The following is a 25139-nucleotide window of genomic DNA, read 5'->3' as shown; positions in this document are numbered from 1 at the left end:
TATATATAGTTCAAACATAAGTGAATACCTGTACACATTGTTTAGTAGCAGATATTACCTCTAATGCTACTGATGCAAGTCATCTGGCCAGATAAAAGAAATGCTGGCACAATTTCTCTTACAAAGCTTTAAATATCCTAGACAGTAAGAGGAAATATCCTAGACAGTAAGAGGAAACAAAGCAAATGCATAGGAATCTATCTATAATTTTGTTTGTAAGTTTAGTGAAAAATGAGAAAATAAAGCTCAAAATATTCAATATTGGATCAGAGGCTACAAATCAAATATTGTCTTATTATATATATTTCAAAAAAGTAACATAATGGCCATGTTTTAATAGTTTGATATATAGTTTTTAGCTCAGTCCTATGTCCTCATAACCATGTTTTCATCTCAAAGCTACTTACTAAAACCATCTCAAGAATTGGCTCCACCAGTACTACTGGCATGTGACTCCAGTCCTTTGTGTATTAGTAGGCTGTCCCAGTGAAAATTTATAAAAGACCCTCCCCCTTGATTCAAGAACAAATGCCTTTGATGTGATATAAATCAACATGAAACCACGTTTAACAATCAAGTGGATAAGGATAAACTAATAAAGTAATTAATGAAGTCACTAAGTAACCAAGTCAAGATTTTTAGATTTTTATTAAAGATTATGAAAGTAAAGATCCAATGAAAGACACTTTAAGAACATTTATACGACCTGATTCCAGCTTCAAAAGTGCCTGCACTCTTACTGATAGTGGAGCATGTGTGTGTGTACATGTACTTATGGTGAACAACTAGGGGGATACGTGGACATATTGCTATCTTGAGGGGGTACATGAACATATTGGCATCTTGAGGAATAGATATCTTTGTGTATTTAAAGTTTCATATTTAAAAAATTTCTTTAAAACCAATGTAATATGACCTACATTTTAATTCCCAAACTGAAAATCTAATACTTCATTTATATGTGACAGTTTAGTCCTGTGGTACTATTCAGTTTTCATTGAGTGAGAAAGTGTTTACTGAATATTTATCATGCAACTTTAAGAAAATAACTCTATATAAGGCCCACGTAAGGACTTAAAAGAAAAAATAAAATTGCTATTAAGTGCAACCCAGATAAGAAAATTTACCCAAGTAGAAAATTCTCAAACTAAGTGTAATTTGGGATGAAAGAAGGAAAAGATGAGAAAATATGTAAGTAACAACACTCAAAATAAGGACAGAACACACCTTCTGAAGAGTCACATTGTACAAGATTGTAAAAAAAAGAGAAAGATCCCATTTGATAGTGGAAATTCAGAAGTCATTCTGGAGGCAACCATAAACTACTGGTTGAGGATTAGGTGGGAACTTGCCATTTTTTGTGGCAAGAAATGCCATCCCCAGCAAAAATCAGACTTCAGTGTAGGGAGACAAGTGTATATTATGAAGTGCACAGCATATTCTGGTATACTGGAGAGGATCTGGCTGGACAGGCAGCCTGAGAATTAAATAACAACTTGAAGCAACTTTTTCCTTCTTTTAATGAAAAGAATCTTACTCACTGCACATATAGAATTTCTATCTTAACAACCTCCCAGGGCAATTTTAACGCATGCTGAACTTTGAAAACCACTTAAGTATGAAAACATCACAAAATAGGAAATCAGAATGCAGCCAACTTGAATGGTTTTGGAAAAAGTATCAGAGACTTATGTCTCCAAAACTACATAACATAAATACAGGAGATACTCTTCTGTAATTTTTAAAGAAAAATAGAGCATTTCAATCAATGGTCTGCAAATATTTATTGAAACAAACTATTATTTCATGTATAGTATAAAACCGCATCTTAACAAAATTGTATACAAATGTATTTTTCAGGATAAATTAAGCACCTGTTCAGTATTCTCGTTGAAGGATGATAAAATACCTCTTTAAATGCCTTATTCCTTTCATAATCTCTTACTGTTCCTATATTTTTCCCATATTCACTTGTCTACCACAGCAATACCATAGCTATCACAAGAGGCTTTCAAAGCAAATCTACCCTGTCATCACCACAGGTTTTCAGAAATATCTATTTTTAGCTTACTGGATCCCATAACAAGCCTTCCAATCATCCCTTTAACTTAGACAGACTATGGTCAGTTCATGCCCTTGCCTCCTGAGACCCCATTCTGATTTTAGTCTACATAAGGGAGAAGGAAGTTACTGTTTCATTTTGTTTTGATTTTAAAGAAATGAACTGGTAAAAGCCGAGTCCTAAAATCTGAGGAAAAAGACTCCTCACTTTCTCCTTTTTCTGGGCCAGGCTCATCTCAACATCTGTTCTGTGCTCTCTGGAAAATCTGTAAGGATTTTTTTCCAATTCCTTAAAATCACCAAAGAATAGATATTCTGCCTTTGTTTTTTTCAAATCTTAATAGCTTAACCCAACAAAGGTAAACTTATCTTACCACAGTTCATTGAGGACAGCTACAGGTGTAGTGAGATCTGGTTATATACAGAGCCTGATTATTCAATGGCTGCATTATGGAACCTCAGAGACTTACACTGGAATCTCCTCAGCATTTAACAGGGAAGATAGATGACAGGTGATAATACAGTATTTTAGGAGCTGGGAGTGGAAATGATAAATATCACAGCCACGAATATTATGAGTATTATCTTGAACCAGTCACATGGTACCAGCTGACTGCAGAGGATGAAGGTGGGAAGAGCAGTTTAATTTTATGGCAGAAGGAAAACAAAATAGTCCGGTGAGCAGTCTGTCACCCTAAGTCATCAGCATCAAGAGTTCCTATTATGCATTTTAGTAATAAATCAATGATTCTTTACCTGCTTCATTTACCTGCTGTGGGTTTTTTGAATGATGTGATATATTATTTCTTAACAGTATCTTGTATTCTAAAATGTTCAATTACTAGTTTTCACCATAAACATATAAAGATATCTATATATCAATTCAAATATGACTGCATATACTTATTGTTAATGTAAATATACAATTACATTCTTTTGTATTGTCTCAATGTTACTTCATTAGTGATATTAGTGTTGTTGATAGCTCTATGATTTACGAAAATAACTGGAAACATATGCCTAGAATAAGTAAACTAGAATTACTAAATTATCTTTAAATTTAGAGGGTAACATTCTAATAATGAAACTTTTAAAATAAAATGTGATACCAAATATTGCTAAAATTATAATTCATTGTTCAATTAACCCCTACTCTTAAATCATTGAAATTTTCTTTTTGCTCTTAAGAGTAGAAATTAGTGGCATAAGTTAACATGTCCTCTGTCACTCTTCCATGGACCCACTAAGACAGCCCCTTAACTGTAACTGTTGTCAATTCTAATACAGAGGTAAACCATGGTAAGCTCAAATGAGCAGAATTGGAGTTTGTACCAGAATAGCAGAGGAACTGAAATTCAGGGTCTGCATGCTGTAACAAACTACAAATGACCTGCTAAGGGATTAGTGCCAACTATATTTATGGCCAAGTGGAGTAGAGGGGACAGGGAGAGCCCCTCACCGTCTACGCAGTAAGTTCATTGTTTGAAGTAGGGGAGAGATTCTTGGCAATTGTTCATGGGTCAGGAGATAAATTCCAGTTTTCTGTAAATCAAGCATTTACAAGAAATCAGTCTCGGTTCTTAAGTTCCATTCTTCAGAGAGCACACGCATGAGTTTCTCTATTTCATAGCCTCCAGTTCCATTTGCAGTGTTTATCCCTAAGGATGCCAGTGTCCTATTTCACTCTAAAACCATTTCACTCTTCCTATTCTGTCGGGGAATATAGACAGTGGGTTGTTGTCTTAAAAGGAGTCCTGATGCATTCCAAATACCACAAACAAGAAAAGTTTTTAATAACAACTTATACCTGTGTGATTATTTCTCATCGAACAGTACAGAAAAATAGCACTGTACCTGAAAACACATATTCTAACTCTGATCATCTGTAAGGAGTTGCAGATTCTAATTCATCTGAAAGGCAATTTCCACGATCAGATTTCTCATCTTTAGATGTAAGGAAACAATGCAACTTTCAAGCCCCTTTTCAGTTAAAAGATTACATGGTTCTGTGAAAAAAGCTTGCTTATAAAACAGATGAATCGTATTACTAGATCACATTAAGTTTGAGGATGACTAGCAGAGTTATGTAAAAATTATCTCTGTATGCAGTTATGTTAGAAAATTATACAAGAAATAAGAAGGGTTTTGTACTTTTAATTCACAGGTTATTTATTTTATTTTATTTTTTACCTTGTAATGCCCTTTGAAATAAAAGAGAAAGATGGGCTATAAACAGACAATATTGATAGTCAAGGTAAAACAACATACAAGTCATAAACACCAAAATAGTTATTTTCTGACTGGAAAAGGCAATGTTACACAGAAAAAAATCTGGGATCAAAGTGTGCAATAAATTCAAACCAATTTCTGCTGCATGAAAGAAAAATACCAGGGTCTGTGCCAGATGAATATAAAGTTGAATTATTCAACAAAACAAGGAAGAAACATAGCAATATCAATCCTTTCCTACACTGTAAAGATCTAGCTTGAGCTTATAAATTTATATTGCAATAGAGAAATGGAAATTGGAGATTATAAAAAATAAACCATAAATATTATTGGCATTGGTTTGATTAAAAAGAACAACAACAAAAAAGGAATAGGGAACCATATTATTATCTAAATTACCAGACACAAAACTGGCAACTCACTTGTTTCTAAACATCTAAAAGATTAAAAAAAAAATAGATAAAACATTTCTGATTACTGAGACAAGAGCATGTGGGTTAAAATTCTAGTTAACTTTAGTGTCTAATCCTGAAAATGCTTGTTGCAACCCTTGAAAATAATCCTAAAATACCATGGTACATTGAGAGTAGAAGATAATACCCATTTAGAATGAAACAATGTAAAACAGTGGACATACAGGAGTTACAGATAACTAAATTTCATTAGATTTAAGGTCATTATTTATTCAATTCATATAAGTTATATTTCAGAACTTATATTTTTCTTGTATCATGGTAGTAGAAAGGGCAGGATAGCAAACTTCTCAATTATTTAATTATTATATTCATTTTAATTAAGAGAAGATATTATAAGTTTATAATATTGATTAAAGGATACTGATTTTTAAATAGGTCCTGCTTAAAATCTGAAAGAAGTAGGACAGTTATCTTCAAACTGTTTCTATTATGTCCTTTATCGTTGTTGTTTAAGCAACAGAACATTCTATTCAGAGCACATCTTATCCAGAATTGAAAAAAACTAAATAAAAATCATGAAATCTATTCATTGTCCTCAGTCATGATGCTAAATATAGTTGTCAAGGTTTATTTCCCAACGCTGAAATAAGAGATTCAGGAGGGAGAGAGGTCTTATATTTCTTGAAAATGTACAACTTGCTCTTTCTTCTTAATGTCACAATTGTCTTGCCTTCATAATTAGAATGAAACCTACTCAGAGGCCAAGTTGTCTTAGGTGACTAATCAAACTGCAATGTAAGCAATTAACAAAATGAAAAGGCATCTTACCAAATGAGAGAAAATATTTAAAAACTATACATCTGATAAAGTAATATCCAAAATATATAAAGAACTCATGAAATGTAGATGCAAAAATAATAATCAAACTTTAAAACTGGCATATGACTTCAATAGATACTTTCCAAAGTGATCAATAAGTACTTGGAATGACATTAAACATGACTAATCATTAGGGAAATGCAAATCCAAGCCACAATGACAGATCATCTCATACTTTTTAGGATGCCTATAATCAGAAAGAAAAGAGAGAGCAGATATTGGCAAACATATCAAGAAATCTGGTGCATTATTAGAAGAAATGTAAATTGATGCAGCCTCTGGAGGAAAAAAATATTGAGACTCCTCAAATAATTAGAAATAGAATTTCCATATGACCTAGTGATCACATTTCTTGGTATTTATCCAAAGGAAACAAATCACTATCTTCTAGAGACACATGTATCTCTAAAGGCCATTGTAGCATTATTTGCAATAGCCAAAGAATAGAATCAAAGTGTCCATCAACAGATGAATAGAAAAAGAAAATGTGTTATGTATATCTGTGTATGTGTTTTTATGTATAAGGTGAAACACTATTCAGCCTTAAAAAGAAAATTCTGCCATTTGCAATAGCATGGCTTTATCTAGAAGGTATTTTGCTTAATAGATAACTCACAGAAAGCCAAATACAGTATGATCTCACTAATATGTGAATTCCAAAAAACTTAAACATATAAAAACAGTCAAGTGGGGGCCCCCACTGGTGGCACCGCAGGTTAAAGCACAACACTAAGAAACTACAACCACTTCAGCATTGAGTTTGATTCCCACCCCTGAGGTGATCCACATGGCGCTGCAGCCCTCTCCTGACCCTCAGCAGGGCCCTTCATCAGTCAGCCTATTCTGCTCCCCTTTCTGTCTCTGAAGAATCCTCTCACTGCCCCTGAACCTCTGGCCTGTACCCCAGTTCTGCATGCACAAAGAAATAAAAATCTTAAAAAAAAAAAAAAAAAGTTAACTGGTGCTTGACAAAGGCTATGTGGTCTGAGGAAATGAAATGCCTGTTAAAGGATGTAAACTTCTAATTATAAAAGGGGTAATGTATAGTTAGCCATTCAAATATAATGTTGTATATTTGAAAATTGCTAAGAGTGCACATTAAATGTTAATTTCCCCTATTATGGCAACCATTTGGCAAGATATGTATGCATCAAATTTTTACTCGACATCTCATATATCCAATGAAATGTTATAGGTCAATTATATATCAGTAAGCCTGGGGAGGAAATATTTTTAAAACCCAGGAGAGGGCTTAGCATAATTAGTCTTGACTTTTTTCCCTTTTCCTTTCAAATATTTTTTTAGAGTGCTCCCTGGTAGTGCAGAGGGTTAAAGCACAGCACTAAGAATCTAAAGCCACTACACCACCTTGAAGGTGATCCACATGGCTGCAGACCTCTCCTGACCTGCCCACTGCTCCCCTCAGCAGTGTACTTCATTGGTCGGCCTGTTCTGCTCCCTACTCTCTCTGGTGAATCCTCTCACCACCCCTGCACCTCTGGCCTGTATGCATAAATAAATGAATCTTAAAAGTTAAATAAAATAAAATATTTTTTAAACACAACAATATACATTTTAAAGAGATATTGGGGAACATTTGATTTGAAATTTTTGTTTTTTATGTGAGATATAAAAAGACTGGAGTTAAAAGTAGGTTTGTCCAGAGAAAGACAGGTTAATTAATGATATAGGCACACCAGTCCCTTTTCTAAAGGAAAACAAATAATGTTGGAGCTTGCATGAGGTTATAATGCCAGTGAGAGCAACCACTTGTTATTAGCGCCTTTGGCATGGAAAAGAGAAATACTCATTATAATAACACATTTATATCTTAAATGTCATATTTCAATTTATGAGGCAATATTACAGATGACTGCTACTGTTTCAATGAAAGCCCACAGAGAAATAGGTCAATATTTTTTATTGTGACATTTAAGAAATTACCAAAGCAGTGAGTTCATAAAGCCCATAATCAGATGTAAAGCAATTAGCTTTTCTTTCCTTCCTATGCTGAAAGATCACATTCTAATGAAAGTAAATATTTAATATTTTTAATCTTTCACCTGCATCCCTAAATTGTTATATAATTATAAGAAACAAATAAAGTGCAGTGTACATTTTAAGAACTTTTAAAAATCCAGTGTTATTAGATAATTTATATTTTAAAAAACAATCATCCTTGAGTACAAATTTTACTCTATCCATGTGAGCATAAACAGAGAATACAGAAAGGAGAGGCTTTTTTTCAACTACACGTGTGGACTTCCACAGCATTAATTATATTTAGAAATTCAAAATAGAAGGCCAGATTGGCTTAATAACACCACCAAATTTGAGCTATTCTTTGATTAGAGAAAGTGATTGTTTAAAACATAACTTTAAATAAAGTATTTCAATGCAACTTTAAATGAAATAAACATTTCACCAAATCACTATAATTACCCCCTTTGAAATAAAAAATGGATTTGGCTGACAATGAAAGTAATATCTAACTAATTCCTGAAAGTACATAGATTTTCAACTTATATTTGAGCTTTTTTAAATACAAAATATCCATTTTGAATATCTTTCAAGTAAGTTTTTTTTTTAAGTAATGGGCTATTTACAAGTTCAAAATGAAAAATTTGGTTTCTCTAATCCTTACATGTTGGCACTTATCTAAGTTATTAAAAGTTTATGGATTAGATGGGATGATGTCATTATTTGACAAACAAGAATTCTCACACAAAATGGCTGGTTTGCCCCAGGCCATAGAGATAACTTTGGTAAAAATGAATCTTCAATGTAACTAAGAGGTACATAAGGGAAACTGCAAAAGATCTGTCTCTTTGGGATCTAAATCATTTCAGCCCACATTTGGAAGGTTAAACATTTTCCAAAAGCAAATAGCAGCAAGTTCAACCTAAGCCCAAAAGCAATCTCTTGAACACTGCATACCATAGAGATTTAGGGGGGAAAGTAGGGGAAGATATATTCTCATCTAAAGGTATTTCTAATTTACAAAGCAGCATTTATCAACAGTTACACTGAGACAGTCAATTTAATGTGACAATTTAGTCTGGTGCCAGTACCTTGTTATCTAATCAAACACTAATTTAGGTATTGTTGCCAAGGTATTTTGCAAATGTGGTTAAAATTTAAAGTTTATGTTAAGTAAGAAAATTACCTCCATAGTATGGGTGGGCCTCATCCAATCAGAAAATTCCCAAGGCTGAAAAATCTACTTTAAGACTGCAGCATTAGGGCCCTCCCTGGTGGCACAATGGGTTAGGATGTAGCACTGCAAGCTGGCCATAGCTGCCTCAGGGTGAGTTCAATGGTGCCCCGAAGGTTGATCCACATGTCATGGCAGACCTCTGTTGACCCACCTGCTGCTCCCTTAGCAGTGGACCTAGTCGACCTGCCTGTTCTGCTCCCCACTCTGTCTCTGGTGAATCTTCTCGCTACCCCTGCCCTCTGGCTGGTACCCCAATTCTGTGTGCATAAATAAATAAATCTTTAAAAAACAAACGTAACATTAGCTCCTGCCTGAGTCTGCAGCATGCCCTACAGATACTGGACTTTCAGCCCCTACAATCATGTCAACAAATTACTTCAAATAAACTTCTTACTACTTGTAGTGATACCTCCTACTTTTTCTCTGGAGAAATCTAACTGATATACAATCCTCTGTTTGAGTTGGCTTCTAGAATAGTAGTAAAAACAAAAAAAAATGTGCTGTTCCTAGTTTGCTTTTTATGGAGGGCTAAAGAAAGGTCTTTCTGATGAAGTGTTTTGGGGTAACTATGTATTTTTTATTACGTGTCAGTCACAGATTTAAGTACCTTGCTTACAGTAACAATTGTCCCATAAGAACTATTATTACCCCTGTTTTTACAAATGAAACAGAGGGTTATGAGAGACTAAATAAGTACAGTGTTAGTTAATGATAGAGTCAGACACTAAATGTAGGCATTTAAGTTCCATAACCTAGGTCTTAATGACTATGTTACAGTAATTTAAAAAGGATGGATTTAAGATATGCTTGGGAGCTAGCCTGATATAATTAAATTATAAGCACAAGTGTAAGGAATGAGGATGAAAGGAAATAAAGTATTATTCTCATGCTATTAATGTAAGCAATTAAGCTGTTAGTCCCAAACCCTAGCTAGGTGCACACAAGCAAGAGAAAAATATAAAAGGAATCCATATTGTGAAAGAATAAGTGAAACTATTTGCAGTCAAATTCTATCATTCACAGAAAACCCTAAAAACTTCATTAAAGACTTCTAGAAATTATAAACTACAGCAGGTTACAAAATCAAACTACAAAAATCAAGTTTACAAAATCAAGCTACAAAAATCATCTGAGTTTCTATATGCCAACAATGAACTACTTAGAAGATTAAAAAAAATATATTTTACAAATCAAGAGAACAATCCCCTTCACATTGAAAAATACAAAATGGCTAGAAGTAAAGTTAATAAAGGAGGGGGATGACCTGTGCAATGAAAACTTTAAGATATTGGTTAAAACGTGAGGAAAGATATTCCACAAAGAAATGGAAAGATATTCTCTGTCCATCAATTGGAAGAATGATCAATGTTAAAATAGATGCCTTAAGAAAAACAATATATAGATACAATGTAATCTGCATAAAAATTTCAACAGCAGTCATCAAAGAAATAGAGTAAACATTATTGAAACTTAAAATGGGAACATAAAACCCTGAATAGCCAGAGCAATCCTGAAAATAATGAGGAAGAATGGAAGTTGCTTTATTACTTTAACCAGAAGTTTGTTAACGGTTTCTAATGATCAAGATGTTGGCTTATCCTTGGGCCAATGAAGTGGCAGATCCATAGTTTATTATAAGGTTTGGTTGTTCCTTATGCTTATGCATCCCTGCAGAGGGAGGATCCTCTGGGACCTTATATTAGCATGCACTTAACAAGACTCATCATGGTTTTAGAAGCTTTTGCCTTGCCCATTTATTTTCTTTTCACAAGTAGAATTACTCCTAAAACATGCTCACTGCCAATGAAGGCAGCCTGGGTTACATCAAGCTGCTAGTATATATCATAATTAGGAATGCATCAGCGAATCAGCTTTATCTTGGACAATCTTACCCTGTTGTTATTCAAGACGTTTATGTCAAATGCAGTTGTGATTAAATTGCACTTAGCAAGGAAATGCTTGATTACCAGGTTTCTCTATGAAGTACTGAAGATTATTTCTCTTAATGTTTGTTGAGATCAGATGTTTTGTTTAAGTAATTTCCCTTAAAACAGGTGAATTTCAAAGGAAATGAAAGCGATTTACTGATCTACAGATTGTTTTGTCATTTCAAAAATACCCTAAAATCTTACATGTGTTACATGGCAACCCCAATGTGAAATGGGTTGGCCTGACTGGGTTTTTAAAAAAGGACTTACAGGGCCCTCCCTGGTGGCGCAGAGGGTTAAAGCACTGCACTAAGAAACTAAAACCACTTCCGCATGAGTTCGATACCCGCCTGCCCCGGAGGCGACCACATGGCGAGGCAGACCTCTCCTGACCGGCCCTCTGCTCCCCTCAGCAGTGTACTTCGTCGATCTGCCTGTTCTGCTTCCCGCTCTGTCTCTGGTGAATACTCTCACCCTCCACACCTCTGGCCTGTACCCCAGTTCTGTACGAATAAATAAATAAATCTAAAAAAAAGGACTTACAATGATACTCGACTGCAGGCACACACAAAAAGGTTAATAAAGGGTTTCTTTAAAAAAATAAAAGAAAGAAAGAAGGGGGGTAGTAGGAATAACTTAGGGAGAAAATGAGGGAGAGAAACTGGTGATCTGATGATCATGTTCTACCAGTGCTACTGAGCAGGAACACCAAAAGCTTGCTGAAAACTGGTGAAAAATAAAAAACCCAACACTCCAAGGCTCAAATATTCTGTTAAATACCAAGCCTGGCTGCTTAACTCCACTCTCAGTGCTCAGCAACCTGTACCATCCCTTTGGTGGTGATGACATTATGGGATTTGTAGTCCTTGGTGTCTTGGATCTCTTTGGTCTGGGCTGAGAGTGGGCTCCATAAAACATGTTTGTGGAGTTTGTTCAGGAAATTCTTGCACCACCACCCCCAAACACATGTACAAATGTACAACTTGTCTATTCGAAAGCAGAAGAGTCCAAGTTGCTGCCTGGTTACAGGCAGTTTGACAATACTGATGACAATGATCAAAGCCGCCACCAGCTTTCAGAATCTGTGCCAGGTAGGTCTGGTGCTAAGCACTTTACATGTATCCTGATATCTGCTCTCCACAATAGTCCCAAGGGTTTATGACTAATTAGTCCAACTTTAACTAGTAGTCAGTCCCGTTTAACTAATGACAACAATGGTATAGAAAGAAAAAGAAGTTTGCTCAACTCAGGTCTCCTTGGTGGCACTGGGGTTAAAGACACAACACTGCCAAGGACAGCCACTGCAGTGTGAGCTCCATCCCAGACCAACGAGATAACCCACATGGAGTGGGAAAACCTCTCCTGTCTTGCTTTCTGCTCCCCTCAGTAGTGTGTCTCAATAGATCTGCCTATTCTGATTCTATTCTGTCTCTGGTGAATCCTTTTACCCCCGTACCTCTGGCCCATACCTTAGTTCTTGTGTACACAATTAAATAAATCTTAAAAAAAAAAAAAAAAAGTTTGCCTAACTCACAGTACACATGAAAACTCCAGAGTCATTATTTGGATCGGGGTCCACCATAAAGCTGCCTTCCAGTGCCTCCTGCCCCTCCTGTCACCCTGTCTGCTCTCTTTGGTGAGGTGCACAGCATCCCTCGCACTAATGTCTATGTGCACTAGCAACACCCCTGGATCCTCTCCAATTTCTGACCTGCTTTTTTTTTTCTTCTTTTCCATGGATTTCTATTTTCTTTCTTCCTGCATTTTGTATATTCATGTAAGCCTCTTTAAGTCTTTTCAGTGGAAGGCAAGAATGGTTTTACTTGGACCTCAATAAAAGGTATTGAAAGAAGCAATCCTGAATTGGCAATCTTTTAAAACAGGCGTCTCATTCTATTCATACAGATGCATAATTTATCACTCTTTGCAAGTCAGTAGGAGAACAAGAATAAATTTCAGCATGCACACTATTTATTCTTGCATTTTTGTTAGGCACATCCGCAGAAAACACTTTTCTTATTATTTTTTGATTATGTTCAGCTCAATTAATAACATATAAATATTGAATCATCAATTATGACAAATGTATCATATTAATGTTAGTTGTTATTAATAGTAGAAATTGGATGTGGGGGAATGTAGGTTACAGGAGAACTTTGTGTTATCTCGGCAAATTTTCTGTAAACCTAAACTTATTCTAAAATAATTTAAAAGGTTATTTTGATAAATGGCATGTGGCTTATTAAGTGATTATGTGCAAACACAAGGTTTCAAATTGGTGAGGTAAATATGCAGAACTGAGATTGCTAGGTTACATGGTCGTTTTATAAATAAAACAGCCAACTCTCTTCCAATGTAGCTGCATTATTTTGTATCCGAACCAACAAGTTTCTGTTGTTTCAGATCCTAGACAGTATTTGATATTGTCAATTGGGGGATTTTAGGATTCTAGTAGATATATAGAAAAATCCCTTATTTTAATTTGCATGTCCCTAATAGCAACTGATATTGAATATTTTTTATATGCTGATGTGACATCTTTGACAGAGCAACATCTTAAACTTTAAGTTCCACTAATAATTCTTTCATGCATCATCCCTTCAATTTGCTACATTTTTAGTTATATTCCTAGAGTCTAAAATCATCACTATGCTTATTTTTTATTTATTAATTGTCCAGCACATCTCCAAGGTAATGTTCCTATAGGCAGAAAATGTTTGTTTTTTTCATTCTGTATTCTATTTCCTGATATCCAAAACAGTGCATGTGCATAGTAGATGCTTAATAAAGGTTTGTTGAAATTCAATCAAATCTTACATACAAACTGAAAATATACTTAAAATGACTAACAGAATTATTTGAGGGACTCTATGAAAGTACGTTACAAATGGAATGAGCAACAATTATTATTCTTGCTGAACAATTATGGTATTTGTAAATGTCAAAGTCTCCAAAAGAGGAGTCAGATAACAGACTTATCTGTTATCATTTCCCTATATGTTGTACAAGAGTCACTCACAGTGCTCCAGTTTAACATATGATATTCCTGGGAAATTCAACTAGTTCAAACTTGGCATACAAAAAAAAATATCAATCAAATGTACTATACTATAAATCTTAAACTTAAACTACTATAAATCTTAAAATTTGCATTAAGATAAATGCCATGGTGCAGGACACTTTCATATTTACATATTTTTTTCTTCATGATATTTTCATATCAAGCCTTTTCTTAATCTGTTTGTTCATTGTACATATCTCTAGGTTTCTTTTTATTTTTTTTTTAACTTCTATTATTAAAGCTTCTGAAAATTAATTTCCTGAATAGCATCATTTTCAATGGAAAAAAAAGACTAGTGACAGATGATGTGTATAAAGATGTAATAAGCTAGCATTTACTGATTTTCACAAGTTAATTATCAGATTAATTTGTGATACTATCTGAAAATAATGATTTCCAAAATTAGCCCCACCAGACTGAGGCTGGTATTATAATCAGACCAGAAGTTTGAGTGTTTAAAAACATGCCCCAATCTTCACCAAGATGAAAACATGGTCTGTGAACTTCACACACTCACCCCTTATAAAAGCAGAAGGAGGTGCCACAGGAGGCAGAGAACAGCAGTGTAGGAACCAAGCATAGCACCTCTAGGTCCCAAGGTCAGCCACACACAGGGCCTGACAAGACAGCTGTTATTCCAGTTTCAAATTCTGCCCCTGTTTGATCTAATAGGTGTATATACTTTATTATATTTTTAAACAATGTTATTTTTTTTCTTTTTTCTTTTTTTAATTTATTTATTTGTGCATACACAACTGGGATACAGGCCAGAGGTTCAAGGGCGATGAGAGGACTCACCAGGCACAGAGTGGGAAGCAGAACAGGAAGATGTACTGAAGTACACTGCTGAGGGGAGCAGCGGGTAGGTCAGGAGAGGTCTGCCACGCCATGTGGATCACCTCTGGGGCGGGAATCAAATTCATGCTGAAGTGACTAGCTTCTCAGTGCTGCTCTTTTACCTGCTGTGCCAGCAGGGAGGGCCCTGAACAATATTATTTTAAAGTAATAGATTTTAAAAGTAAAAATGTTATTTCGAAAATAATATTATTTTAAAAGTAATAATTTTAAAAGTAGTTTAAAAATTATTTAAAAGCAATAGCAATAGGAATAGGTTCTGTTGGACCAACTCATTCAACAAAGTGAGACTAAAAGAGAGAAACTACTTCTTTTTCACTCTTTTACCAGTAGGAATTAGTCTCTCAAATTTCCATTTCCTGCTTTATAATTAATTATCTATTTTGATTGTAAGGATGTTAACCTTCCATAGACACCTGTTTCCCTAATTCTTCAACCATAGAGGATGAAATCTTACCCCATGAACAAAAGCACCCTACATCAGAACACAAGAAGAGTAATATGCCCTCCCTGAGCGGAGACAGGTAGCAGAAAATGTCAGCATACAGCTCAGAAACTCTTGTCGCTAGAGACTAAAGCAGTCAGAATAAAATGAGTAGAGGCAAAGTGTGGGATACTTGAGAGAAAGGATGAGCAGAAGAGCAGCAGTATTCTTGCAATAGCCTCAATTCTTCCTAAAAGTCCGATCTCAGTAGAAAGTGCTGCCAGAGAAACGCTTCCTTTCCTCACCTTCCTGAAGAGATGCTTTACAGGTAAATAGGCCTGGTGAAGGAGGAAGGCAACACTAACAGTGGGAGCTTCTTGGCCAGGTATATGGTACAGAGTTCACACAACTGGTATCAACTGAAGTTTCTCTTGGACCAACTGATTCTACCAATACCATATCCCAACACAAGAAGGACTGGGAAGAAGAAAGTTGCCAGTTCATCCAAAGTCAAAGTTTTCTCCCTCCTCAAAGATGATAGGACACATTTCTTCTCCCTTCTACCATTCCTCATTCTTATTCTACCTGTGTTATGAGTTCACTGGTCATCAACTACTAAATAAATATTGATTGGATTAAAAATGATAGTGTTTAGGCCCTCCCTGGTGGCGCAGCGGGTTAAAGCACAGCACTGAGAAGCTAAAGCCACTTCCGCATGAGTTCGATTCCCACCTGGCCCGGAGGAGACCACATGTTGTGGCAGACCTCTCCTGACCCGCCCGCTGCTCCCCTCAGCAGTGTACTTCGTCGATCTGCCTGTTCTGCTCCCCACCCTGTCTGTGGTGAAGCCTCTTGCCGCCCCTGCCCCTCTGGCCTGTACCCCTCAGTTCTGTATGCATAAATAAATAAATCTTTAAAAAAAAAGTGATAGTGTTTATCCCACATCACTTTACATTTGATACATTGTCAAAGAAAATTCTGCATAAGCAGTGAATAGTTTGACCATCGTTTTTGATTTAGAAAAAATTTCCATGAAGAAATTTTTATCTGTGCATTTTTGTTGTTTTGCTCCAAGAAATATCTATTGAGCTTGGAGTTAGGGCCCTGTACACTTCTGTTTCCAGCCACATCTGGCACATTTTTGTGGCTATGGCATACCTTAATTGTTTTGGCTTGCCTTTGTCTTGGCATAAGGCAAGCAGAGACTAGTTTTCGATTGGCTGAAGATAAGAAAAGCAACTGCTCATGACATAAAAGGGTACTGATATTAGTAACAGGAATACATTGAATCTGACGCTGATGCACACTACACAAATGGATCTACTTAATAGGCAGATAGAAAGAACAATGCCTATCTTTTAAAGTACAGCTTTTGTATCTAATTTGACTCTAAGAACATTTATAAAAATATCATGTAAGCATCCCCTTGTTAACAGAAGCTCTTATACATCAAATAAATACATTTAAAAAATTCTTAAATAACTAAATTTCTGATTTAGTGGCCTTTTAAACTGCATCCAAGCAAGAAGCTATAGTCAATTGTTTGCAAAAAGTAAAATCCTATAGGTCACATGAGACACCCATGCAGACATCAGTAACAAAAAATACAAATATACCAGTAACAGTTGTCAAATATCAGATATACAAAATGCATTAACACTACTTCCTCTTTCATTAAAATAATGCAATCCAATTTGGTTTACTTTTTTATTAAACCCACTATTGGATACTTCTCTCCTCTCTAGAGTAAAAAAAAAAAAATCTGCCCTTTGTGTCACCTCATGCAACCAACCGGAGCTTTTTCCCTTTTTATCTACAATTAATGTCTCAGGTGACTCTCTTGATATATTCTCTGATACTTTCTATTTTGGCTGAACAAAACAAACAATCTAGCAAAAACAAAAATTTTCTTGCTTGTCTTGAATTCTTTCTCCAACTTCTCTCTTTCCATTCTGTGACAATTTTCTGGATCGTGTGCTAAGTAGTTACTGTGTGCCAGGCCCCAACAAAACACTAAATAATGATCCCTAATTTGAATGCTAAACTCTCTGTAGGGTCAAAAGGACTATGTGCAGTACATTATACAATATTCAGCAGAGTATGGTTATCTTTTCTCGCTACATCCCTTACTTAGCCAACTATTTTCTCTTTCAGCATCTATTCCTTCTTTGCATTTAGCTGTTTTTGCAGCTCCCTCAAAATGCACATTTCAATTTAATTAATGACACATTTTTGACAAAATCTGAAAATTTTTCTCATTATTCATCCTCTATGATCCCAGAAAAATGTGACACAGTAGCAAACTAGATTGATTACTATCTGCTTTGCAAAATGTTTTATCCCCTTTTATCTTAAGATTCTGTCATATCATTGCTCTTTTTCATCATTCATGGGAAACTTGCTCTTTGTTTCAATAGTAAAAGATCATCTCTAGTGGATTTAGTCCCTAAACTATACATTATTTAGCAAATAGCATGTATAGATGTTAAAGTACTCTAAAGGAAAAAATCTTTCTAAACATCATAGTTTTTATGCATTCTGAATATTATCTTGCATATTAGAACATAGTTTCATATAATGGGAGAAAAGATACTCTGACTACATTCCCCTGCTTTATTCCTTATCTCTCCCCTTAAGCTCTTTATCTCCCATCTCTCTCTGAAATTATACACAGGTACTCATACCTGGGTAATAAAAAACCTGGAAAAATTTGGCAAAGCCAGACAAATTAAGGGAATTATTAAAAGGAACTAAGCTGGGCCCTCCCTGTTGGCACAACAGGTTGGGATGCAGCACTGCAAGCTAGCCACACCTGCGTCAGTGCGAGTGCAAATCCCCACCTTGGAGGTGACCCATATGGCGCAGCAGACCTCTTCTGATCCGCCCACTGCTCCCCTCAGCACTGTACTTCATCAGCTACCTATTCTGCTCCCCATTCTGTCTCTGGTGAAGCCTCTCACTGTCCCTGTATCTCTGGCCTGCACCCCAGTTCTATATGCATAAACAAATACTAAAAAAAGAAAAATCCCATTAAAAAAAAAAAGGAGATAAAACAATCTACAAGCAAATATTTGAAAGGAGGTCCTGAAAATGTCACTGTAGGAAGGAGATGTACCTTTCAACTTCACAATTATCTGGAGTACATGAGCGATATTAATGAATAACAAAGCTGAAAAAGATCATTAACATTTATAATGAAGTAACATTGATTTGTAACATTCTGCAGGTGTTGGATGCACACCACTATAATTTGCTGTCTGTATAGGCCACAATGTGGTCCCCAACAAAAGTGCAGATTCCGCTGACCACCATGTAACCGAGTCACCGGTGTGCTCACCTCCTGTCTCCCTTTGCTCTGGTCATTGACCTTTGGATTTCCTATTCTGCCTGTTTTTGTTCTGTTTGTTTCCTCTTTTTAAAGTTTCAGGTGTAGATCTTTACACTTCTATATCTGTATATTTTAGAAAATGCATGTTTTCTTGAATTCAACACTGTTCAAAAAAGGGCCATGAGACAGTTGAGTTCTATACACATAAGACATTTTTTCTGGGTTTAATTTTAAGGTTTTAAGAACTAGATAATACATTTTAAAAAGATCTTTTAGAAGAGCAAACCCTGTAAGTTATTCTAAATGAGCATCTTTCAAATGTCTTGCCCTCATATCCCTAGGACAGTTTGGCATACATACCTAGATATAATATTATATATAAAATATGTGTGTACACACACATATATATTTATTTACAGAAATACCACTTCATATAATACTTGCAAAATTTAAAATACTAATTTCTACAAAAGATGTGAAAACTAGCCTGTAGGGAAAAAAAATAAAGAAAAGGTAAGAGATTTTTGAAGAAATTAAATGGGAAAATTATCACCATAAAAGAAAAATGCTTTGACAAAGTAACTGAAACCACTTAATCAAAATCATTTCTACATGGGATAGGTTCACTATCTTGACTATGGTGATGATTTCTTAGAGTATATATCTGTCAAAACTTATCAAATTGTACATTTTAACTGTGTACAATATATTATGTGTAAAATAAAAAAAGAAATAGGAAAAAAAAAGACGAAAACTATCCAGTCTTCAGATGCATGACAATTAAACAGTGTCCATATGCACTTCACAAGAAATAACAATTTTCAATATTATTTGAAAATTTGGAAGTTTTCACATTGCTAAAATGCATATGCAAATACATTCTGTGCACATTAAAGAGTTAAATATTAAACTCTTCAAATTAAAGTAAGAGTTCATAGAATGTGATGTAAATAAAATCAACTTTTAGAGAGAAGACAAATATAGTGAAGAATGGAACAAAAAGCATAGCAGTCACTGGTATGAAAAGAGGACTGATATTTCCCAGGACTAAATATCCACCTGTGAATTTAAAAAGTGGTAAATTTGCAAGAAATTGGATAGAACATTTATGTATCTATTCCTTCATCATTCAACAAATATTTATTGAAATCTTAAGAGTGCAAAGCTCTGCAAATCATTAATTAGCAAAACAGACATGGTCTGATCTACATCCTCACAACTTATAGCACAACAAGGAAGAATATGACCAATCAAATAACCCCACACACGTGAAATTATTCTTTGGAAGTAAAAAGAAAAAATTCAGTAAAAATGTATGGCAAGATTGTCAGAGAAGCTGTCCTTGAGAAGGTGGTTTTTCAAGCTGGGATGTGAGAATGAGTCATTCTTAACTGTATGAAAAGAGAGTCCAAATAAAAACCCTAGAACAGAAAAACTGTATTTTATTTAACTGAAACAGGAATTCTGTCCGTTTAAGAGATATTTAGGAGTGAAAATCCATGGTACATTTTAATGGATCATATTTGTAAAGACAGAGAAGTAACAAGAACAATTCTGTAATGCTCCCTGGATACAAATGTGTAGCATTCCTGAGACAGAGAACACAAGCGTTCTGTCCTAGGGTTAGGTTTCTGTTCTGATTTCATGTTGCCTTAGAACTTTCAACTTAAGATACTGAGTAGGATTACTTCCAAAACTAAAAACTTCTGTCCATCAAAGGACACAGGATACAATCAACAGAGCAAAAAGGCCACCTAAACAGAGAAGATATTTGCAGAACTAATTCTCATAATAGGTTAATATGCACTATTAGTGCAAGAGTAGAATGATGCATCTATAGGAAACAGTTTGAAACTCCTCCAAAACTTAAAAACAGAATTACCATATAAACCCGCAATACCACCTCTGGATGTATATACACACACACAAAGGAATTGCAAATAGGTTCATGAAAAGATATTTCTATACTCATATTCATAGCATATTTAATCCCAATACCCAAAGAAAGAAGGAACATACATACCCATCAATGGATGAATGGGGAAAGACAGTGTGATATATGTAAATAATTGAGTATTATTCAGTCTTAAAAAGGAAAATCTGACCAATGCTTCAACATGGGCTACCACAAGGACACCATGCTAAATGAAATAAGTCAGTCATTGGAGGACAGGGAGGTATATTTCCACTAATAGGAGGTATCTGGCATGGTTAAACTCTTAGAAAATAGTAAAAATTGCCACAGTTGAAGGAAGGGGAAGGCAGGGTGTTGTTTAAGAGTTATAGAATTTGTTTTTTGCAAAATGGAGATAAACATTAGCAACTTAATAATTGACAGTTGTAATTAATTCATTGACAGGTAGGTAGGTAGAACTTCTTAGGAAAACTATGAACTGAACATATAAAACTGGGAATCAGACAAAACAATGGTTATTTTATTGAATGCCTTACATTCTGCTCTCTTTAAAGATAATATCTTTAAAGTCTTAGGTTTTCAGTGACTGTGTAAATATGAGCTCTCTTTTATCCTCCTAAAGATTGAGCTTGACACAAAAATTTGTTTCCATCTACTAAGGAAAAATTCTTGGTTTTCAAGCAACTGCAGTCAGGGAATGTTTGTAGTTGTGCTATACTACCATCATAAAAAATATCTCTACCTCTCTATGCACCTAATTCCAGCAAATATTAGCATGACAAGTGCAAACAGAGAGGAAACAAAATAACACTACTTCTTTGAGCAAATATGCACTGATTCTAAAGAAAAATCCATTGTTTGCACATCAATATAGACTGAACAGTATCATTCTACATACCTTGTTTCCGCACATCTTCTACTGCAGCAACCAGTTCTTCTTTGAGATCCTGACTCTCCTTAGCAATCTGTTCACCCTTTTCGAGAAAGTTCTGAGTGGCTTGCTCTACAGATGCAGCCAATACATGGGCCTTCTTTGACCTCCCTTTCTTTTTACCAGATGGGCCTTTGTTGCTTGTGTTGACGAGGGTCGTCACCTTCAATAAAAAAAAGAACAACTGTAAAACATCTGTAAAGAAATAACATATTATCAACCCATAATATTTAAGTATCCTGTGATTAAATCATAAATTCTCATTACATAGTCTCATCTTAAGGAAAACGTAAAATTACATCAATTAGCATATCAATAGGCATTTATTTCACTTAGGAAAAAAACAGCAAGTGAATAAGCAGGAAGAAAAGAACTTGCCAGTAGTTCAAAATTTTCAGTTCACTGGAGGTTGTACTTTGACAGATTGACAAGTACAGTGCTCGGAGTAACCAGCTTCATAGAGGAAAGAAAACAAAATTAAATGTGAAATTGCCTCCAAGTATTGAGTTAAAATATCTAGTTCTGAGCCCCAAAATCAGGGCAGAGGTGAATGAACAACTAGTAAACAGTAAGAAATTGTTATCAATTATGTGGTATGTAAAAAAAAAAAATTGCTATTTCTGATTTCTACTCCTAAATGCAAAATAGTTCATTTGATCTGAGGGGATTGATTCATTTGATTAACCAGGTAAAATTTAAAAAAAAAATAAATTAGATTGGCATTATCACTCTTTTTGTAATTATCACAACTTGGACACATATCCCAACTGCCAATTCTTTTAGCATAATATGTTGAGATATTTAATTTTCTAATAAAGCTTTTTAAATCTTTAAACAACGTGCTATTGCCTATAGACTCCTGAACCCCATTTTCTACCAGCCAGAACTTCAGGAGAGAAATGAATGCAACTTTTTCATACTCTGGTCATAAACACTGCTTGTGATCTTCACCTCTGCATTTTTGTCACCCTTGTAAGTATGAGTGTTTGGGTTATTTTCATTGACATTTGTCCTGGTTAGGAGACTGAAGATTATATTGGAGGTTATCAAGAACACCAACCCATCCATAGAAAAGCCTGAAATGCTGTATTTTGTGTTCTTTACTGAAAATCAGGAAGCAAGCAACTGATGAGTCAAAGTGACAATATTCAATCAGTTATAGTTCAAGGGATAACATCAGAAGGGAAAAAAATATGCTGAATAAATGTGCACCAAGATGATGAACATGGACAGAACCAATGCTTAGGAAGTGGTACATGATGGAAGCTGATATACTCAACTTTCTTTTAATTGCTAAATAATTAGATACAGTGAATTACTGGAGGATTCTGTAAGAACATTTAAGTAAACCACTAGACAAAAAAAAAAAAAAAGAAAGCTAAAATCATTAAGAATAAGATTGCCAAATATGGTAGTAAGCTGTAAAATATACACAGTTAGTAACACGATAGTCTTCTCAGTTCCACCCACAAAGAGCCAACCATCAAAAGGAAGACAGCCTGTCACAAAAAGTTACTTTCCTAAGGTATGAGAATGTTCTGACTGAGGATTCACTCTAATACATTAACTGTTCTTATCAAGGAACCTCAGCTCCTCAAGGGGAGCTTGAAAATTAGAACATAAGTGCCCTCAGCATACATGACAAATGTATCTCAACAAACTTAAGATAGGCTCATTATCAGAATAAAATACTCCTATTCGGACTGACATCTGATTTATTGTCATTTTACACATAATTTTGTGAAACATTGAGTCTTAAATTAAAAAAAAAAAAGGAGGGGAAGGAGCTATTAACTTTAGGCATATTTTTTCACAATTTGAGGAGAATCTGAGAGTGAATTTACTAAAAATAGTTAAACAATTATATACTGAATTCATTTTTATAAAGGCAAATTTCAGTGCTTTTGTTATTAGATGATGCATTACTGTATTAAAAGCATAGTTCAGGAAATGTTCATAAAAACAAGTCAGTACAGGCCCTCCCTGGTGGCGCAGCAGGGAAGCTAAAAGCCACTTCCGCATGAGTTCGATTCCTGCCTGCCCCGAGGAGATCCACATGGTGTGGCAGACCTCTCCTGACCCTCCCGCTGCTCCCCTCAGCAGTGTACTTCGTCGATCTGCCTGTTCTGCTCCCTGCTCTGTCTCTGGTGAAGCCTCTCACCACCCCTGAGCCTCTGGCCTGTACCCCAGTTCTGTATGTACAAATAAAAAAAATAAATCTTAAAAAAAAATGTTATGAAGAACATAAATGGTATCTGAATTATAGAGACGCAAGCCAATAACCTACGAATGTGTCTAAGGCTTGATATCCAGACTGACAGTAGGTCTTTGGTAGATGGTACGTAAAAGCTTTGATACCTAGTGAAACTTGTTGGTGGTTTGAAGAGATAGCTAGTCTATGGAAATTCCTAGTTGAATGTTGTGCTTCCTATTCTTTCTGCTAAGTACTATTTACAATCTCCAAACCAGCTCTAATAAGGTAAGCATTATTCGAGGTCTACACATACTGTCTTCTGTCTAACAATTTGCAAGCACAACTTTAATGGTGTAGAAAATAAATAGTAAATGTAAAATTTCAACAACAGGTATCAGGAGCAGTAGCATCAATACTGACATGATGTCTTCCAAAACAGCAAAGACCAGTCTTACTTGAGAAGAAGGCCATATAAGAATGATACTGGGGCCCTCCCTGGTGACACAGAGGGTTAAAGCACATCACTGAGAATCTAAAGCCACTTCCACATGAGTTTGATTACTGCCTGCCCCAAAGGTGACCACATGGCGTGGCAGACCTCTCTTGACCCGCCCGCTGCTCCCCTCAGCAGTGCACTTCATCGATCTGCCTGTTCTGTGTTCCCCATGCTGTCTTGGTGAAGCCTCTCACCGCCCCTGAGCCTCTGGCCTGTACCCAGTTCTGTATGCACAAATAAATAAATCTTTAAAAAAAAAAAGAATGACACTGGAAGTGAGGTTAACTAGATGAGATGAAACAAAACTTTGAAAGACAACCAAAAGCATTTAGGCTGTTTAGGCATCTCATTTTCCTTCGAGGAGAAGTATATATTAAAGTGTTCATTTTAAGTTTCCATTCATTTCTCATTCCAAGGACAGTTTCCTTTCATCTCTGAAACTTGTGCAAAAGAGTTCTCAAAAACAACTTGTTGATGGAGTGACCGACTGACTTGATTGGAGGTAATCTCCACTACTAAGCAACCACAAAAATCATAACAAAAGTAACAGAATGCAGACACTAGTGCTATGTATCAACCACTTATTTAAACTCCCCAGGAAACCAATAAAAGAGAATCAAGAGATGAAAATAAAAATAATAAGGGATATTGTTTTACTAGATTCATACACTTTGAGATATGAGCAGCATGTCTTGATGAATTATACTGTTCTGTTGGTCTCAAGTATTTCATTTATCATAATTATTCAGTGAACATAAGAGAGATATTTAATTACTAGAAGAAAATGCAGGAGATTTATGTGGTGAATATTTGAAAACAAAATCGTCAAAAACTAATTATTTATTCCAAGAACAACTGAAGATATATGGAAAATTCCTAAATGAGAGAAACTGATCTAAGTTTACAGGAAGTTAAATGATCAAATGGAAATATAATTGATATCCTGAAGCCTTAAGAAGATATCTTAAGTAAGATATTAAAAAGTGCCAACTTAAACAACTGTCATGATGATTAAAATAATGTTTTCCTTTATTTATTGTTTGATGAATGTGATTCATTCATTCAGCAATTATGTCTTGTGATTTTTTAATGAAATTTATGAGTAGCTATTTTCATTTTTAAGATTTATTTATTTATGATTACAGAACTGGGGTACCGGCCAGAGCTGTGGTAGGTGAGAGAATTCACCAGAGATAGAGTGGGGC

The 25139-nt window shown here is 35.2% G+C and overlaps 1 protein-coding gene across 3 annotated transcripts in view; it reads right to left on the bottom strand.

Moving 5' to 3' along the window:
* Positions 1–25139, bottom strand: part of CTNNA2 (catenin (cadherin-associated protein), alpha 2) — a 1016972-nt gene that overhangs the window by 792741 nt on the left and 199092 nt on the right. For all 3 annotated transcript variants that reach the window (XM_012731478.1, XM_004691582.1, XM_012731477.1), the window contains exon 3: positions 21212–21407. In XM_012731478.1, coding sequence (XP_012586932.1) covers positions 21212–21407 — 196 coding nt within the window. The remainder of the gene's footprint in view (positions 1–21211; positions 21408–25139) is intronic.

Source organism: Condylura cristata, unplaced genomic scaffold (assembly GCF_000260355.1).
Source record: "Condylura cristata isolate star-nosed mole 26May11 unplaced genomic scaffold, ConCri1.0 scaffold00031, whole genome shotgun sequence".
NCBI classification, from domain to species: domain Eukaryota; kingdom Metazoa; phylum Chordata; class Mammalia; order Eulipotyphla; family Talpidae; genus Condylura; species Condylura cristata.
The sequence above is the reverse complement of the archived record's forward strand: the minus strand, read 5'-3'. Positions and strand labels throughout refer to the sequence as shown.